The sequence below is a fragment of the Chrysemys picta genome, chromosome 25, assembly GCF_011386835.1.
Source record: "Chrysemys picta bellii isolate R12L10 chromosome 25, ASM1138683v2, whole genome shotgun sequence".
Lineage (NCBI taxonomy): Eukaryota > Metazoa > Chordata > Testudines > Emydidae > Chrysemys > Chrysemys picta.
The window spans coordinates 6372414-6390996 of NC_088815.1; the positions used below are offsets into that span (position 1 = coordinate 6372414).

An 18583-nucleotide genomic window follows, 5' to 3' on the forward strand; every position below is an offset into this window, starting at 1 on the left:
TGTGAATTGATGTTTCACTGTCTTTTGGCTCTGAAGATTGAAACAATATTTCTGAGTGGTGTGAACTGTCTTGTTGTTAACTGGGTGTGTTAACTCTGAAGCCTAATGGGAATACAGATGTCAGCACAAAACATCAGAAACCTCCAATTGATCTGAGACTGTAAGTGGAGTTTGGGATGGTGGATGAAACTTGAATACCATTTCTTTCCTCCCAGTTTGAGCCCTGAATATGTGGACCCAATTTTGCAGTTACAGTAGGTCATAAATTGTGATGCTTGCTTGCTATTCCCAGTACACGTCCATTTTAGTTTTAAATGGGGTGAATAGGTATAACTGACCCTCACTGCCACAGTGTAGAAGCACCATGTCCTCTATACCCACAATTTATAGGAAGGGATAAGATTTCAGACAAGTAGTGGTGCTGCTTCTCATTAGTCCCAGACTGTCTGGATGTGAAGGATTTTCAGCTCCTGTGTCTGGCAATGGAAACGCACTGCCAACTAGTTGGGTTTGAACCACAGGTGCCTGCCATCCTATGTAACCTTAGTCTCTTTAGTCATAGATCGAAGAATACCCCCCAGCTGCTGGCAGTGTGTTGCAAGGCAACTGCAATAGCAACTGAAAGAAGCACGCCTACTTCTGCTTTCTCGTTTGCCCTAGCAGACCTGTCTTTACCCCCCTTCGCTATCTGGGCTCCGGTAGGACTATGTTCCTTGCCTTCTGCTTGCTCTGGGATTATGCAGCAACAGTTGCACCATCCTTGGCAGACTACTGAGCAGTGTCAACTCCAAGTGTCTTTAAGGCTTCCCTGGAGAGGGGAGAAGAGAGTAAGTCAGCCTTGATCCCTTGGCTGCGGTGAAGTAAAGGAGTTTCCCCATGGGAACTAGAAGGGTAGCCCTTCAGTATGTGTCTCTGTGATTTTTCAGCAGTCCCATTCATGTGTTAATGGCAAAGAACTCTTACAGGCCCGTGAGTATTGTCAGAGTTGCCTCTTCTCCTCTCACTATCCTATAACTGGTATTGCAAGATGTCCTAATGGGTGGTTTTGTTTTTCCTCCCTCTTCTAGACGATGGACAGAGAGTTCAGAAAGTGGATGAAATGGTATGGGAAAAAACATGCAGAATACACAGTGAGTGAAACTCAGCTGAAAATCTTTGTGCTCCACTAATTATTACTGATGTTCAGACTTTACAGGTCCCCCTCCTTCCCTTCCCCAGCCAGGAAGCAGCTTCCCCTGGCCTTTATCTCGCTGCTGAGCAATGCTCTCTAAAATACATCCTCCCAGAGCCCTCCTCTTGACTCGCTTGACATTTGGTGTGTGTTATTGGGAATGTTATTGAGGCTTGCGGAAATTCTGGGAAGACTTTCTTATAAACTCTCATTACTCAGGCTGTTTTCTGCTCCCACGTTCAGACATTGTTAAGAAAATTGCTCCATGATTAGCCATTTACCTGTGAGGAATTCATGTAATCCTGTTCTCTGGTGGCTCTCTCAGAACCCTGAGAATACCCCTGCTTGTTTGTGTCTTTATCCCAACCTCCCCTTTAAAAAAAAAAAAAAAAAAAAGATTGTTTCAGGTCCCATAGCTGCCATGCTTCTAGTCAAGGAGGGTTGAGTTGGGTCAGTATTGTTCCCTAATCATTCCGAGGAATTGTCATTGCGTGATTCAAGGGAATCTTCCCTTCTCTGAGATTTCAGCTAGCTACCGCTTCAGCACTCCTAGCCTGGGAGCAATTGACCAGGAAACAGATCATGGTCTCTAATGTGATTTTTGCACAGAGCTCTACGGCTAAGCTATTGGACCAGTTTGGTCCACTTGCCTTTGAATTTCCCAATGTTCTCAAATGGCCTCTTATTGGTAGCCAGGCTTTGGCATGAAGGCGGGATACGTTAATTTTCCTTTGCAGAGAACTCAAGATTCGTAATAGTCTAATATCCAGTGACCTGCCTTGTAATGTAAGGGCTCTCCTATTTCTCCTTGAGAAGTAGGCCATCTGCTGGATTAAGGTGACAATGTTGCCTGTCTCAAAATATCTCTTTGCTGAAACTGACATATAGTGCGTGGCACTCAGGGCCGCTCCAGGGTTTTGGCTACCCCAAGCAGCGCCCCCCCCCCCCCCCCAAAAAAAAAAAAAAAGCCGTGACGGCAATTCGGCGGGAGGTCCTTTGCTCCCAGTAGGAGTGAGGGACCGTCCGCCGAATACCTGGACATGCCGCCCCTCTCCGGAGCGGCCGCCACAAGCACCTGCTTGCCAGGCTGGTGCCTGGAGCCGGCCCTGGTGGCACTGTTCCTTTAGATATATGCTGATTCCATGGTAGGAGTAGTTTGCAGTTGGATTAATGTCAAGGCTGCAAACTCTTTCCTGCTGTGAAACTGTATGCAGGCCTTCCTTCCCAGGAAATGGCCATATGGCAGCCTTCCAGGGTGCTACCCAGCTGGCATTATATGAAAGAAATATTTACTGAAGATATTTCACTTATGATCCGTGTAATTTAAAGACTAGGGAAGGAACCTAGACTGAAATACTGAATATGTATTCATTGCATTCAGCTATGAGTATTGCCACATTGTATATTACATGTGGCAGAATCTGACACTATAATGGAAACAAGACTGCTTATTTTTGTTCAGTTCTTTGGCTTTTATAACGTTTCCTCCAATGGCAAGGATTGAGGCCAAAATTTTCAAACTTGCGTGCCTAAAGTTAGGCTCCCAAATAAGTGTCTTGCTTTTTCAACACTTCGGAGCAGCTGAGCTCCCATTGAAGTCAGTGACAGCTGGGGTTCATGGCACCACTAAAAATCAGGTCACCTTCTATATTGGGGTTCTCAGACTGGGGGGTTGTGACCCCTCAGGAGGTCACAAGATGGTTACATGGGGGTCTCGAGTGGCCAGCTCCGTGAGGCTGGCAGCCCCGAGCCCCCGTTAAATGAGATTACTTCCCTCTCATTTTTAATTTATACGTGGGGTCATACTCGGAGGCTTGCTGTGTGAAAGGGGTGGCCAATAAAAATAGTTTGAAAACCACTGTTCTAAATAGATGCCTAAATACGGATTTAGGAGTCTAACATTAGGTCAACTAGGTTTGAAAATTTTCTCACCTCCACCCCCTTATCATACATGGCAGATTTTTACTCGCTCTTTTTTTTGGCTTCTAACATCTTTTTCATCACTAATCTGCTGACAGTATATGTATGTGTATGTGTATCTCTAACCCTGACAAGAATCAGATAATGAACAATTTCCCCCAAAGTCAACATATCTTAGCTAAGGATATGCACTTCTTGGTGGATTGCAATGGACTCTTTCCATAATGCTTGTGGCATGGACATTGGGTAACGGAAATGAGTCCCAAATCCTTCTATATTTAGTTCTCCCACGTGGCAACATGCTGAGAAGCCATCTTGTCTTTGGCAGTAAGACAGTAATTCCATCTATTACCTCTGTAGTAATACAGGCTGTTACCACCGTGACTAGAATGCATTGGAAGGCACAAGGCTGAAAAGCTTAATCTGAGTGTATGGAATGTAGTGGTGATAGGCAATGCAACTGCACTTGAGAGCCCTCTTTTGCTTCTTGTAAAATGGCTTGTATACCACCACCCATTATCTCCGAGAAGGGGCGCTTTAGATGTTTTCAGGGGGTTCTCGAGAGCCCAGTCAGTGACAAGCATCATCAATATGACTAAGGACTGGAGTAGTTTGTGACCAACTAGATTTTAACTATCAGAGGGGTAGCCGTGTTAGTCTGGATCTGTAAAAAGCAACAGAGATTTCTGTGGCACCTTTAAGACTAACAGATCTATTGGAGCATAAGCTCCGACGAAGTGGGCATTCACCCACGAAAGCTTATGCTCCAATACATCTGTTAGTCTTAAAAGTGCCACAGGACCCTCTGTAGATTTTAACTGTGTAAATTCCATTCCATGCAACTGGATTAAAAAATTATAAAGTTAAATATTTTCAGAAGACTAAAAAGTTGGGGGGGAGGAAGAGGGGAAGATTGGCAGAAATTCGTGGGAACAAGTCTCTGATCCTAGCTGCTGCTTTGTATAAATTATTTGGACAGTGGTATTAAGTTCATGCATATCGTTGCTGCCTTGCTCCAAAAGTCAAACCTGTGACAGACACGAGACAGTAGTAAATCCTGCTGTTCCTCCTGCCTGAATTTTTTTTTGTTCACAGCTAGTTCACAGTTCATAGTTCGAGTCTAGTGCAACTGGCTCGGTGTTTGTACTCTGAAAAATGACTGACAGAATAACATCTTGGTGTTCACATTGACTCCATATCCAGTGTGCTCCGTTTACAAGTCTGGTGATGGCTCTTCCCTAGTCCAGTCCCTCAAATGTGGCCTGGAATTTGAGAACTGAATTGTTCTCTCTTCTGGATGGAGCCTCATCAGCAGCAATGGATTCTGAAATCAGAACTCAGTTAAGAATTCTGTTGATTCACAGACCTAAACAAATAAGTAAACAAAATATCTAGGTTGCTCTTCTGCATTCCCACTGCATTTGGTCTCCAGTGCTAACAAGAATAAAAAGGAATAAAATATGGTTTAGTGAGAAGAGTCAGCATACAGAATTTACAGAGGCAGATCTGTTGAGTAAGCAGATGCCATTTTAACATTGTCACTTTTCAGTCGATAATTGCATTGTAAAGTTCTCCAGCTGGTGCAAAACATCTTGAGGCATTTTGGAGTCCAAGGCACTTGCTGAGCTACAGCTGCTAATAATGGGTTATCACTGAAACTTGAAGGTATTTTGGGCAGGAGAGAGCAGAAGACTGGAGAAATTGGAGGAGAGAGATTGCTCTTTTCTCTCCTTTCTGTGAAAATATATACCACTTGAAAAAACCCACCATCTGGGGCTATTAGTGCCTTCACATTGTTGCTTAGGACACCGTATCCCGCTGTGGGTCACTTGAGTCTTTTGGACAAGAGTGTTCCGTTACAAACCTAAACCCCATTCATTATCTATTAATTCTTTGTTTTTTACTCTAAAAGAACATTTTCTAGGGTCTATTTCCATGAAACTGGAACTAGTTCCTTGAAAGTTTGCAAGGTTAGTGTCAAACTTTTTTTTCAGGGTAACTGTTGTCCCAAGGAAATAACGTTTTTCTTAGGTGATTAGAACTGGATAATTACATAGTCTTTCTCGGGGAATTTCTGCACATGGTCAGTTACAAACTAAAGCTTTAAAAACTCAGTATTGCAGTTAACACAGACCTATGGTACTTCATAGTTTGCAAATGTAAATATCCCCATGTGGATCCAAATTCAGAAGAGTATCCAGGTATATAGGACATAACATTTGAGGAGCCACTTAGAAAAAAGTGCCTGAGTGTTCTTCCCAGAGTATCTTTGTATTGAGTTCTGTGTCCTCAAATGCCTCCCACCTGTTGTCTTACCATTTCCCTAATAGGAAGGGGTTCATTCAGTGATACGTGTACATCAGGAGAGGAGTTGTGTGCAAACTTGCAAAGCTGGCTGGGGAAAAGAAGATGCCAAATTCACACATCTAATTTTCAGTATGGGGAAAGGCTTAGCTTTTTCTGGTTTGGTGTGGATTGATGACAGAGCAATTCCCCTGCTCTTCCCTTCTGCCAGAAAGAGCTTGCTCTAGCCATAGGGGAAAATTCTTTCCAATGCCTGAGCCTTGGCGTAAAGTGAAGGAAAACATGCAGACTCTCAAGGTATGGCAGGGGTGTAGGTCAATGTTATACAGTGTGTAATCTTTCCTGCTCCCACCTCCAGGGGCGTTAAACAAGTTTCCATGGTGTCCAACCGTAGCCATTTGTAGTCCCCAAATCCCTGCTGGACTGTAGTGGTGTTTTGGCATCCATACAGCAAGTGGTCTGCACCAGAGTTGCCCTAATGAACTTTTAAACCCAATGTGAACACTGGTGTAAATGTGGTTAAAGATGAGGGTAAAACTAGGGTTCACTTTTATTTTGCAAAACCTTGTTTGTCTGGCTTTGGCTTTTTAAAATCAAGAGAGGATTGGATCATAGCGTTCTTTATCCAGCCTTCCCAACACTTTTTGGTATGGGAGGTCCGAGGGCTGGGAATGGAGAACAGGGAATCCAGATGAGAGAATCGTAGGACTGGAAGGGACCTTGCGAGATCATCTAGTCTAGTCCCCTGCACTTGTGGCAGCACTGTGTATTATAATATATGTCTGAGTCTAACTTTCCAAATTTCACTGAGACTGAAGATAGGTCTAATGGTTGCTTGGAGTTGTGCACTTGATTTATCCCTCTCACTCAAGCAGACTGTATCATAGAAGGAAATCTCACTCGCCTAGGTATTGACTCACCCCGTCCCAACCCCACAAATGAGCTTGGGTGCATTAATATGTGTAGTCCCTACAGCAGTGTCTTTTCTCCCTCTCTCTTGTAGCCTGCAGGCCTCACCTAGCTTTTCTGGTAGGCTTGGGTGTGTCCTGGATGCCATGTGTTGCCTTTTTCACAAAAGTCTTGCTTCAGAACAAAAACAGTGAGTTTTGTACAGCACTAATCAGTATCTCAAGCTTCCTTGATATGACTTGCACTGATGTATTTTGTAGGCACATAACTGTCATTGCCTGTGCTTAAAAGCTTCCATTGCCTAACAGTGAGTTCTCTGCAGTAAGGGTGTGGGCAGGATGTGTATTTGTCCTAGATATTTTTGAATGCCCTATTTCAGCGGGAAACTCGATGTTTTGGTATTTGAAAAGCCCTCCAAACGTCCCCTGTGGCTTTGACATGATGCCACGTTTCAGAGGTTTGGATTATTGCCTCTAGTTATTTTTGCAACGAACAGGGGCTTAAAAATAACCATGTGTACTTTTCCAGGCAGAATTAACTGTTTTTGTGAGCCAAGCACTTTGCCCTGAGACTGCTAGAATGAGACGTTGTGTATTTATGGCATTGTGCAGTCAGAGCTTTACCACAGAGCCTTCCAACGCAGGTCTGGGGAGAGAATGTTAGCTGCTGTTATATTTTGGAGCCCAAAGCTCTGGGAAGGGGAACTTGGGCTTCAGAAGCAGCTGTTGTTATCTGTTATAATGAATATAGACCTGCAGTAGCGTTTCTTGTTGCTTCCTATGGACGTGACCTGCCAGTTTGCTTTGAGTTGGAGACATCAGCTACTGTGAGCAATTCCTGCAGTCTCTGAAGAGCCAACCTATCTGTCTGAAAACGGGAGGGAAAACCTGCCTTTGCTTCTAAATTTAGAAACAATGGGGGCTGGCTGCTCTCTGAAATGGATTTTAGTGAGCTAATTATCCATTTAGATAAAGCAGGTCCCCTGCGTTGTCTAATCAGATGAAAATATCTGCATTACAGATGGTCCTTTCCATTCATTATTCACTCACTAAGGAGATTAAATTTCTATGTGTGAGAGAGAGCACTGTGGGGGTGGGTACACTGATTGGAAGAGACAGAGTGCATCCCTACTGCTGCTGTTGCCATCTCACACTGACAGGCTGTGGTTTTCCTGTGTGACCTCGACCGTACAGCATTCTGTACTTAAGCTATGCAATAACCCATCAGAAGCTGGCTGTGTAGCTGTTTAATTACCCGGGAAGAGCTCAAATTTCCTTACCGGTTCTTGTTCCAAATGAAACTTGGGGATTCTTGTTTGTGCCACTTGTTTTGGGTACTGTTGGGAGATCTCAATTTGAGAGTGATTTTGGGGATACTTGCGTTCTCCCTTGGGGCTGGTGAAGGTCAGTAGCACTACTAGGGAACTATGACCTGAGGGATGATGGGTGGTTAGCTCTCTTCACTTCCCAAAATAATAATTAAAAAGCATCTCATACAATCAAACTTTGCAGCAGGCAGTTCTCCCGCCTTGTTGGCTGGAGGGATACTGCTACAGTAGGGATATAAGTCCATAAATGGTTTGACAACGACTAAGGGAGGATATGATTGAGGTCTATAAAATCATGACTGGTGTGGAGAAAGTAAATAAGGAAGTGTTATTTATCCCTTCTCATAACACACGAACTAGGGGTTACCAAATGAAATAGGCAGAGGTTTAAAACAAACAAAAGGAAGTATTTTTTCATACAGCACACAGTCAACGTGTGGAACTCTTTGCCAGAGGATGTTGTGAAGGTCAAGACTATAACAGGGTTAAAAAAAGAGCTAGATAAGTTCATGGAGGATAGGTCCATCAATGGCTATTAGCCAGGATGGGCAGGGATGGTGTCCCTAGCCTCTGTTTGCCAGAAGCTGGGAATAGGTGACAGGGTATGGATCACTTGAGGATTACCTGTTCTGTTCATTTCCTCTGGCGTACCTGGCATTGGCCACTGTTGGAAGACAGGACCCTGGGTTAGATGGACCTTTGGTCTGACTCAGTATGGCTGTTCTTATGTTCTCACGCATCACATAATTTCCGCACTGCTTTTAAATAAGTGGTGGTGGATCACTGGTGCAGAGTCCCCTTCCTTGCTTCCATATTGAGAAATGTACCAGTTACCTACTAACTGGAGATAAGAAACTTTTATAACAGTGGTTCTCAACCAGGGGTCTGAGGCCTCCTGGGGGGCTGCAAGCAGGTTTCGGGAGGCGGGGGGGGGGGGGGCAATGAAGCAGGGCCAGCATTAGACTCACTGGGGCCCAGGGCAGAAAGCTGAAGCCCTTCCACATGGGGTTGAAGCCTGAGCCCTGCCCCCCCGAGGCTGAAGCCGAAGCCTGAGCAATGCAGCTTTGCGGGGGCCCCTGTGGCATGGGACCCCAGGCAATTGCCCTGCTTGCTACCCCCTAACACCGGTCCTGGCTTTTATATGCAGAAAACCCGTTACTGTGACACAGGTGGGCCGTGGAGTTTTTATAGCATGGGGGGCTCAGAAAGAAAAAGGTTGAGAACCCCTGTTTTATAACACAGTTGGCTATTTTTGTAGTGTAGATGAAGCCAAAATGACTACCTCTTTTAATGGCAGTTTCCCATTTCTGGTGCGGATTTTACCCAAGCACTGGCTAAATGTGGGTTAGCTTCTACAATACAAAATAACCATGTTTGAACATGGTTCGCTTGAATTATAATATGGCGGCTACGTGGCTGGGTAGACAGGAAAAACATTTTCATGTTTAACCCTGGTATGTGGCTTATCAGAGTTAAAACATAATTCCTTCATTTGGTTAAAACACTCTTTTTCTGTTTGCATGGGCAAGATGAATCGATATACGGTTAGGTCACAGCCCTTTTTACAGGGACCTGAAATGTAATCAGTTTAAATAAATAAATAATGTAAACATAGTTTCAGATGCTACTTCCAGCCCTGAGTCCTCCAACTAAATGGTTGGCTTTATAGTCTGTGCTTTCTCTCGGGGTTATTCTTGGAAAGGTCCACACAACCAGGAGAAACTGACTAGACGTGGGGAAACCGTGAAACTGACTCAACACACATTGATGTCAAATGTACAAAGTAAACAGAAACAGAGACTTGTTTTGCCCTCTGTCTTTTAGTGAGTCATTTGAGATCTAACCTGTAACAATGATAGATACGATTTTCAGACAGAAGTGTGCAAGTCTTTCAATTAAATTGAAAGTGTTCTTTTAGGTGGTGGTGGCAGAGCCTAAAAAATGTATGTACTTAAGTGTGTGTTTGACTAATGTATTTACCAGCCTCTCTGGTGTCGCCTGATTGTTTTAGCCTTTAAAAATGTTCAGGAGTTTTTGGCTTAGCTCCTCTTCCCATCTGATTCCAATTCCTAAAATGAAGTTTATTCTGCAATAAGAGAGCATGGATTTAAGATAGAGTTAAGCTTCTATTTAACAGAACTGAATGATTATAAAATGGGTTTGTAGGCATTGTGCTTACAATGAGTATTTTAGCCTAGAGGTTAGAGACAGAAATGATAGCTGCATTTGCACTTTGGAGTTCGTCTTCTGACCAACTGCTTTCATTTATAAAGCTTCTAATTTAGGGCTGTAAGAATCTTATTCACTCTCTTACCTTGGAGTCTGATTGATGTTTATCCCCTTACACACTTATTGTTGCTTACTGTAAGATTTTGCAAACTCCTGCCCTCTACAAGTGGAAAGGATCCCAGCACTGTTTTAGTTGCTGCGACTGTATACCACCCGCTGTAATACTCACTGTGAATTACTGGTGTTGGGAATTTTTGTGGTGTCATCTCCACATCAGGAAGAGAGGACTACTCTATTGCCCTGTTTATGTTTGGGGAATTTTCTAAAAACTTCCCACCTCTGACAACACTGGCTCAACTCCATTGGTATTAGTGATGTTGGGCACCCTAATATAGACAAGCTGCTGGTGTTTCTAACATCACATCGTTTAGATAACTCTGCACAGAATTACATAATCATGTTAAATATGCCGACAACCCATCCAGCGCTCCCAACATTGTTAACACCAAGGGGAGCTGTGCCAGTATTAGCAATTCTGGAATTCTTTTTAGAGACTGTCCTCAGTGTAGACAAAGGTCTATGGTGGTCTTCCTCAGGGATAAGAAGGCCTTAAATTTTGGTGGAATTGGACTTAGACTTGAAACAAATCACAGAAAATATAGACCTGATATTTTACATGAGCCAGTAGATATTCAGTAGTAGAACAGTGTCCAGTGGACTCTGCTAGGGATCTTGAGTATAGTGAAACTCTGTTTACAATGAAATCGAATAAAGGTTCCGTGTTTCAATGCTTGTAGTGTGCAGACTGCAGTTCAGGTTCCATCAACTCAATGTGGTGATTTGGGAACAGAAGTAACTTTTATTTATTTATTTATTATTTATGATAAGGTTCTATTGTATTCAGGGAGGCTTGAATTTTATAGGAATCGCTCCCAGACTGACACCATATGTAATACTGGTGGCTACAATTTCTAGAAAATCAGATGGCAACTCAGGCAGGCTGAGATAACTAAAAGGCTATGACAGCAACAGTAAAGTATTAGCAGTTTGGATTTGGACCGTGAAGTCTGCTGTCCAAAGCAAGCAAATTGTTCATTGGTACTTGGCCTGTGTAGGTGTAGAGCAAACTGTCCAATTTTAGTTTCGTTGTGAACTTCACGATATTACAGTGGAACGGGTGGCCTCTGGAATTGAGTATACTAGACATCTATCATAACCAGCCCCATTGGAAATACTTTCCTTAATTAACCAAGTGCAGCTATTTTAGTATTTGCAATATTCCATATTGTAATTTCACGGAATACTACAAGTTAGTCTTTCAAATATCAAGGTAACTTAGGGCAAGTCTACATTAGAAGTGCTACATCGGTGTAACTGTGTCACTGTAGCGCCTTTGGTGAAGATGCTGTATGCTGACTGCAGTGGAAGTCAGTGGTTGCTGAAGATGCTCAGCGTCCCTGAAAAATCAGGTACTGGGGGTGTCAAGGTGAGCACCCAGCCATTGAGGAAATCTAAACTAGTGGACATGTTTGCAGATTTTGGCCTAAATCTTCATGCTTCAGTTCCCCATCTGTAAAATGAGAAGAGGCGTTCATTTAGAGTATGTGATGAGCTTGGGTACTGCAGTGATAAGTCAGTAGAGAAGCCAATGAGTCAATAAAATCTTTTGTGGTGTTGCAATCTTTGGATGGTGGGCAGTAACTGATTAGCTCCTCCTTGCGGGTAAAAGGACATCTGGATATAGGGCAGTGGAAAGGGAGGTGTCTCCTTGTCTTGGGGAGTGAATGGAGTTGTTTGAAAGGATGTGGGGTAGTTTTCTCCCTGAGGCATTTCCTGAAGATTTCAAGTGGCCTTATTCATAACCAGCATCACTGAGTCTAGTATGTTAGCCTTGCCATGTACAAAGCTGAAAGAGACATTCAAATTTTTGTCTATTTTTTTTTATAGCTGGAAAGAGGTGACTTCCTCTCAGAAGAATGGAAAGAAAGAATTGCAAACACAAGGTACAGTAGAACAGTTGCTTGTGGCTTTATGAATTTGTAATATTTGTCAGTGTATCATAATGGAAATTGGGAGAATGGCCAACTCGTAATACAGAATTTCCATAGCTAATATTTAAAGCATATATGTGAGCTTCCATGCTAGCAGTATGGGGAGCCTGATATCTGACTGGAGGAATGGGTTTTCATGCATTCTCAGAAGTATTAATTGGAGTTCCCAGCATAAATTCCTCGTGCACCGCTAGAGCAGACCCCTTCTGTGTTTGCATTTCCTTTAGTCTGTCAGTGACTCTTGCATAAGCACCAGCTTGAGTGGCTGGTACAACTGCTTACCTTGATAGTAAGGCTGAGCTAATTGCATTGATCCTCTTGGATAGTTGAATATTCACCCAAACTGAAGATCTGTATATAGAGATGGAGTCTTTTTTAAACTGCAGCATACTGCTGCTGAAGAGGGAAATGTCACGGTTCAAAACACTCCTAAATTTTTGTGAAAGGTTTCATGGTCATAGGGCCTTGTTAGTAGATACTAATCATGAACCACATGATGGATAGAAAAGAAACATTTAATGGCAGATCTGCTCCTAGACCACCCCCTTTCTTGGAGAGATGGAAAACAGTTGACAAAACGGCTCATTGAAAATCTTCAGGGCTGTGGCAAATTATGGACCGTTTCCAAGACCATGTTTAAGAGCACACTCAGGAAAGGCGTCTGCCAGGCTGAATTTTGCCTTATTATGTATCCCAATTAGACTTCTTGGGCTGCCTTTTAATTTGTGGGCAGACTTATCCCAGCCGTGCAGTATGGTGTGGTTTTGCTTTTGTTTGATTAGTTGTTTGCATCTTTACACACACACACACACACACACACACCCCTCTATACCCCTTCCAGCTCTCTTCCATTTCTTTGGAACAGTTTTTAATATAGGCTTTAGGTTAGAGCTCTGCAACCCGATGGAACCTGATTTCCAGTGTTGGCTCGGGTGGGGCTGGTTCTCCTCCGGCCCATGGGGTGGTGCAGCAGTGGCTACATATCCTGCTTCTGCTGGCCACTGTTACGTAGCAGCAAGCACACTGCAATGGACTGAGTGCGCTGGAGAGTCAGGGCACATCTCACTTCTGCAGCACAAGCAATGCAATGGGGGCAGCTGCTGGCAGGAGCAGGGCATGCAGCCACTGGCTCATGCACCCATTGCCACACTGACTCCAAGGACAGGAGGAGGAGAGCCATCCCTGGGGGAGGAGGCAGCGGTAGCATGAATGCATCTGGTTCAGGTTGGAAATTGATTCGACCCTCTCGGGCTTGGGTTCAGATCAGGCCTAGCCCTGAGCAGACCTCTGCTATAGATTGTCTCCTATTGCACATGGAGACCCTGGTAGATCTGTGGCAGTAAATGATGGCTATTCTTTGTTACTTTGAATAGTATGCAGTTGATTGTCTTCCTACCAGCTCACAACCATCTCCTCCCTCCCACAAAAGTTCTTAAAGCAAAAAATTAATTTTTCATCCTCAAGCTTAGTCATTTGAGTTTTTGTGAATGCAAATTGATCAGCATCTGCTATTTAAAGATTTTTTTGATTGATCAATTGCTATTTTGGCCCAGCTCAATTTCCTAATAAAGTGAAATTTCCCCCTTCATTTTCTGTTGTAAGCAGTGTGAGCGTCCTAGGTGATAGCCTTCATGATGATAGTAGCCACTTGAATTTTTAAGAGCACTCCTAGCTATTTCGTTTGGTTAAAGGGTTTTATGATGCCATCCCCGATCCAACAGCATCACTTACCTGATCTAAATTGTGCTTCTAACAAAGCAGATGATAATAAGAGTTCCAAAAGTTCACTCTTAAAAATGCATGTTCACTTTTGCACATGTACAATTCTCGTTCATATTTGAGCTCTCGCTGATGCTTAAGCAAGATGTGTGGCATTTATATTATTCATACTGTCTGCACTTGTGGTTTAGCAGTCTGCACTGAAAAGGCAGTAAACCAAATAAGGGGAAAGTGAAGTTATTTTGGTCTCCAATGTGCATAGTAAATATTCCATCAGAATGAACATTTTAAAAAAGATTTCACGGACTTTTTCTTTTCCCCTTCTCCCCTTAAAATTCTCTAGTGACTTAAATACATGTGGCCATGCTCAGGAGACTTTTTTTGCATAGGGGTGGGAAGCAGGATAAAAGGAGCCCATACTGGCCTTGCTTGCCAGAAAAGTTTCCCATATTTGTAAGAGCAGGTGTGGGTAGAACAAACATCTTTTTTTTTATTGGCATAGATTTTTTTTTTTTTTTTAATTGTGGCTTTTAAATAGCTTTGGCTACATCTCTTAAACTTAGTGTCCTTTAAGTGTGTGGTGTATGGAGACACCAGAAGGGGAAAGAAGAATCCAAATTAGTTCCACTTGCAAAGAAATAAATTCTTATAAAATAGATGGCAGTGGCTGAAAAAAGTCCTGAAGAGCTTGATCCTGCAAAGCGCTGAATATCTTCTGAGAGGTGTCAAGGATCCTTATTTCCCTCTGAAGCCAGTGAGAATAGAAAACATTTGGAAACACAATATCCGACCCAAAGTTAAATGCTTTAAAAGTTACACCCAGTGTAACATGTGTATTCTCCATTTGTAATGTGTCCTGTTTCTTACTGCTTGTGGTTGAAGGTCTCTTTTTTTCCACTTCATGACACTTTTCATCTTTACATGGCCATGTCTTCTTGCAACTTGTTTGATTTCTCTTTTCAAAGCTTAAATATTTTTGGGGGGTGGTGAGCCCCTTGCAAGATTAAATCCCTCCACCACGAAAGACCTAAATGTTTCCAGTGTAGAATAGAGCCGAAGACAGCCTTAGGGACAGCAAGGCTTGTTGAGAGAGAGCTAAGAGAACAAGATTATCAACACAAATGCCTTAGTATTAACCTGGTGAAAAGGCCTGTAGAATTTCACCATCATTTGTGGGGGCAGGGGGTACTTTGTAAATAAATTATTACTTGTAAATACTTCTTCAAATTACCAAAGGTATAATTGGATTCAATAGGTATCTGTCAAGATGGGCTGTCACCACTCCTTAAGTTTGATTTAACAAGTGTCATAAACATGTTAGCAGTAGGTATGTTCATATGCACTGTAAAAAGGCCACCAGGCATTATGGAGGCATGATGAACATACTTTTAATATTATAGTGAAACTTGCTAGTGTAGTACTTAACTTATGAATTCATGGTGCAGAAACTGCTGATCTGATGAATGGAAGTGTCCTAATATGATACTTTTTCATATGTAACGTTTCAGCAAATAAGTACTGTGAATACTGACTATTTATAGCTTATTACTTTGTGTAGCGTGCAAGTAGAAATTTTCTGTTTCTCGAGTAAAATAGCTATACGTCCTCAGGATATATAGCATTCTCTTGTTTCAGAACCATGAGCATCATTCATAGAATGTAGCTGATTGCATAGAGGTAGCAGTGTGTGTAAAATAAGATGCCATTTGTCTGTTCCTATTTAATAACTAGACCATTATCTTGCAGTGTTATTTTTGTGAATAATTTTGCCTTTGGTCCTGAGGTGGATCACCAACTGAAGGAGCGATTTGCAAACATGAAGGAAGGTAACACATCGAACTTAAACTCTTTTCCGTTGGTTTCCTGTTCACTGTGGGAGCTGCTGAATATTCTGCTGTTTGTTTGTTTGTTTTTCTTTTTTTTCTGTGCAGTAGTAGATTCAGGGTTTACTAGCTGCTGCAGCGTGCTGTCTGTTCCTGATTTGCTATCTCTAGCAACCAGCCTCCAGCTTAAAAGTCTTTTGGAATCATGAGACATCCCAGAAGATCTATTGCGTTGTTTCAAATGTTCCTACCATATATGTATGCAAATTGTTTCTATGACAGAAGGGCATTTCCATGGCAGCACCTTTCATAATATTTTTTGAATATTTAATCCTGAATGCGTTTTTCAGCTTTAAATACTCTATTTATATGCAAGTTTGGCAACATCTAAAGCTCAAAGAGCTTTGTTCTGTACTTAAAATAACACTAAGATTATATTTAAAAATTCCTAACCTGCACTAACACCTTAGATCAGTGCTTCTGAAACCACAGTCTTTGTTGTGCTCTATAGAAAAACGCACTGAGAACCAAACAGTGAAGGATTGTGGTATAGATCTTTGTCCTACGAATTTGCCCACAGATTAGAAAAGATGGAGAAACCACTTCCCTTGATTAACACTGAAAGTTCTAAACCATTAATCTTTTCATCCTAGTTTGCTTTTCACACTTTACTCAATTTCACTGTCCAAAATGATTGGTCTCATTTCGTTTTGTTTAGTGACTTTTTCTTCTGGTTATTACGAACTATACCAGTGGTGGTATGCTTGGGTTCAGATGGTTTAGGGGGTTATTAATGAGGAAACTGACCCTTCTGCATCTATCTGTGGGGTTCAGATACTCTGTGTTGGTGGTGATGATGTATTTACAGTCATCTGAAGCCAGGTTGTTGGGTTCCATTCTGTTCCTTGTGGTCAGCCACCACAATGGCGACTAATTGGAGATTTTACCTCTTGTCTGAGTAAATAGACAAGGTCTAAATGGACTTGGAGACTGGACTGCCGTCTCTTCCTAAAGGTGGCCCTTCATGTCAGGCCTTAAGGACACTGGTGGCTGGGGCAATTTGCATTGCCTCTGCTCTTGCTGTATCTCTTCTGGCAGGGATAAGGTTTCGGTCTCCAAGGATGTGTTTACATTGCAAACAGAAACCTGTGGCAGCAAATCTGAGTCTGGGTCAACTGACTGGGGCTTGTGCTACAGGGCAAAACATAGGTAGTATAGTGCAGTGGAGACAGTCCCGCTTTGGCTGGAGTCTCGGACTCCAAGACCCATGCCGCTCACTGGATCTCAGAGCCCAGGCTCCGGCTTGAGGCCAGATGGCTACACTGTTGTTTTTAGCTCTGTAGTATAAGCCCAGTGAGTTGACCCAGGCTGAGAGACTCACTGCGCCGGGGTGTATGGGTTTTTGGTTTTGTTTAATTTTTAGAATAGACACACCACAAGATCAATTCCGCATGTTCAGCTAGTACTAAATTCATTAGGTGTTCAAGAGTTCAAGAGTTCACTAAATTCAAGAGTTGCAGTATGTTTGATTCTCTAGCTTTACTTCAGAGTTGGGCTTTCATTTGTATTTAATTTAATAGAGGCATCGTGTGCCAGTAGTTTGAGAGGCCATGTGGTCTCATGGATTAGGCATGGCTCTGGAAGCCAGAATCTCCAGAGTTCAGTTGTACTGTGCCACTGAGCAGTCACTCAATCCAGCCATTTCTCTTGTTTAAAATGGGGATCGTTATACTTACCTATGTCACGTGGGTGTGGAGTATTAATTAGGTAATATTTGAACATGGAAAGTGTTACCGTTAAATCCCCAGGGTTTTTTTCGCCTGAGAAGTTGGGCTGTAAAAGCTAGCAGTTGGAAATGTCCAGCAATGTCATGGCTTGGCTGGGGTACTTTTAATTTGATAGTTTGTTCCTGCCCTTCAGACACGTGACCATTTAACTTGGCTGTGACAAATCTTACAAAAATAGTTATTTAACCGCTCTTGTAAGGCAAATGTATAGAGTGTGCTGTCACAGTTCTAAGTAGTTGTGGAAGTGATACTTACACAGGAATATTCCCTGTGGGGCCAAGTTTAGGCATAAATAAAATAAGTAAATTCCGTAACATTATAGCTGTGACCCAAACCAATCAAAGCCAGAAGAGTTGCAGTATGTTTGATTCTCTAGCTTTACTTCAGAGTTGGGCTTTCATTTGTATTTAATTTAATAGAGGCATCGTGTGCCAGTAGGTAGGGGTACTGGACTGGGAATCGGGAGACTTGGGTTCTCTTCCCAACTCTAACTGTGGTGACTGGACTCAGTGACTCAGGAGACCCTTTGCGGTCCTACATTCCTAGGACTTTCAGCAAGGCACTTCATCTCTGTGAGGCTCCCTGGTGGTATCCGGGGTTGTGAGGCACCTCAACACCACCTGCCCTTAACGTAAAGCAGTCTTGCCTGTTCCTGTGTGGATCAGTTCTTTGAAACCACCAGCCTCTGGCAACACAAGCGCTGCCTTGTGCACTGTCACTTACTCTGCACAAACTAGTGATGGGAACCCCTGAACCCTGTGAGTGTCCAGCCCCTTCTCCACTGAGTGCTCACTGAATTACCAAGCGTACTGTTCCCAAACAGGTTGTAAGATTCACCTCAAGATCACCACTTTGCTTCACACCACAGCACTTAGATACATTTATAGTGAAAACAAGAATGTCCCCGTCCCCCCCCGCAAAGATCAGAGATTCAAGTGATAGTGAGTAAGAATATTCGAAACACATGGTTACATTTAAAACAAAATCATAACACTTTCTACAGATGAAACTGTTAACCTCCTGTCTAAAGAAGTCTATCACACCTCTTCCCGCCCTCTGCTGTTCTCTTCATTTTTATCCAAACCTGGTTAAGACCCCTTTTTCACAAAGCAAGCTTGTTATCCATGTACTTCCTCAGTGAAGAGTGCCAAGGGTGTTGTCTTTATCCCTGAATATTCCAGAGCAAACCTTTGATGAGTAAACACCCCCACTCGCCCAAGTCCTCCCCGTCCCCCCCCCCCCCCGTTACTTCTCTCACAATCCTTCATTAGCATTCAGTTCAGACTGTTGGATGGAGAGCCCCTGAGAACTATACAATATTTAATTTACATTTAAACACACAA

At 42.8% G+C, this 18583-nt stretch overlaps 1 protein-coding gene across 25 annotated transcripts in view; it reads left to right on the forward strand.

Moving 5' to 3' along the window:
- The window catches only part of DOT1L (DOT1 like histone lysine methyltransferase), a 105310-nt gene that overhangs the window by 39320 nt on the left and 47407 nt on the right, over positions 1–18583 (forward strand). For 16 of the 25 annotated variants that reach the window (XM_065578651.1, XM_065578642.1, XM_065578638.1 and 13 more), the window contains exons 7-9: positions 1068–1130; positions 11808–11863; positions 15377–15456. In XM_065578651.1, coding sequence (XP_065434723.1) covers positions 1068–1130; positions 11808–11863; positions 15377–15456 — 199 coding nt within the window. Of the gene's footprint in view, positions 1–57; positions 161–1067; positions 1131–6398; positions 6495–11807; positions 11864–15376; positions 15457–18583 lie in introns of those variants that run through there. The other 9 variants (XM_065578658.1, XM_065578660.1, XM_065578659.1 and 6 more) reach the window with 6 other exon arrangements.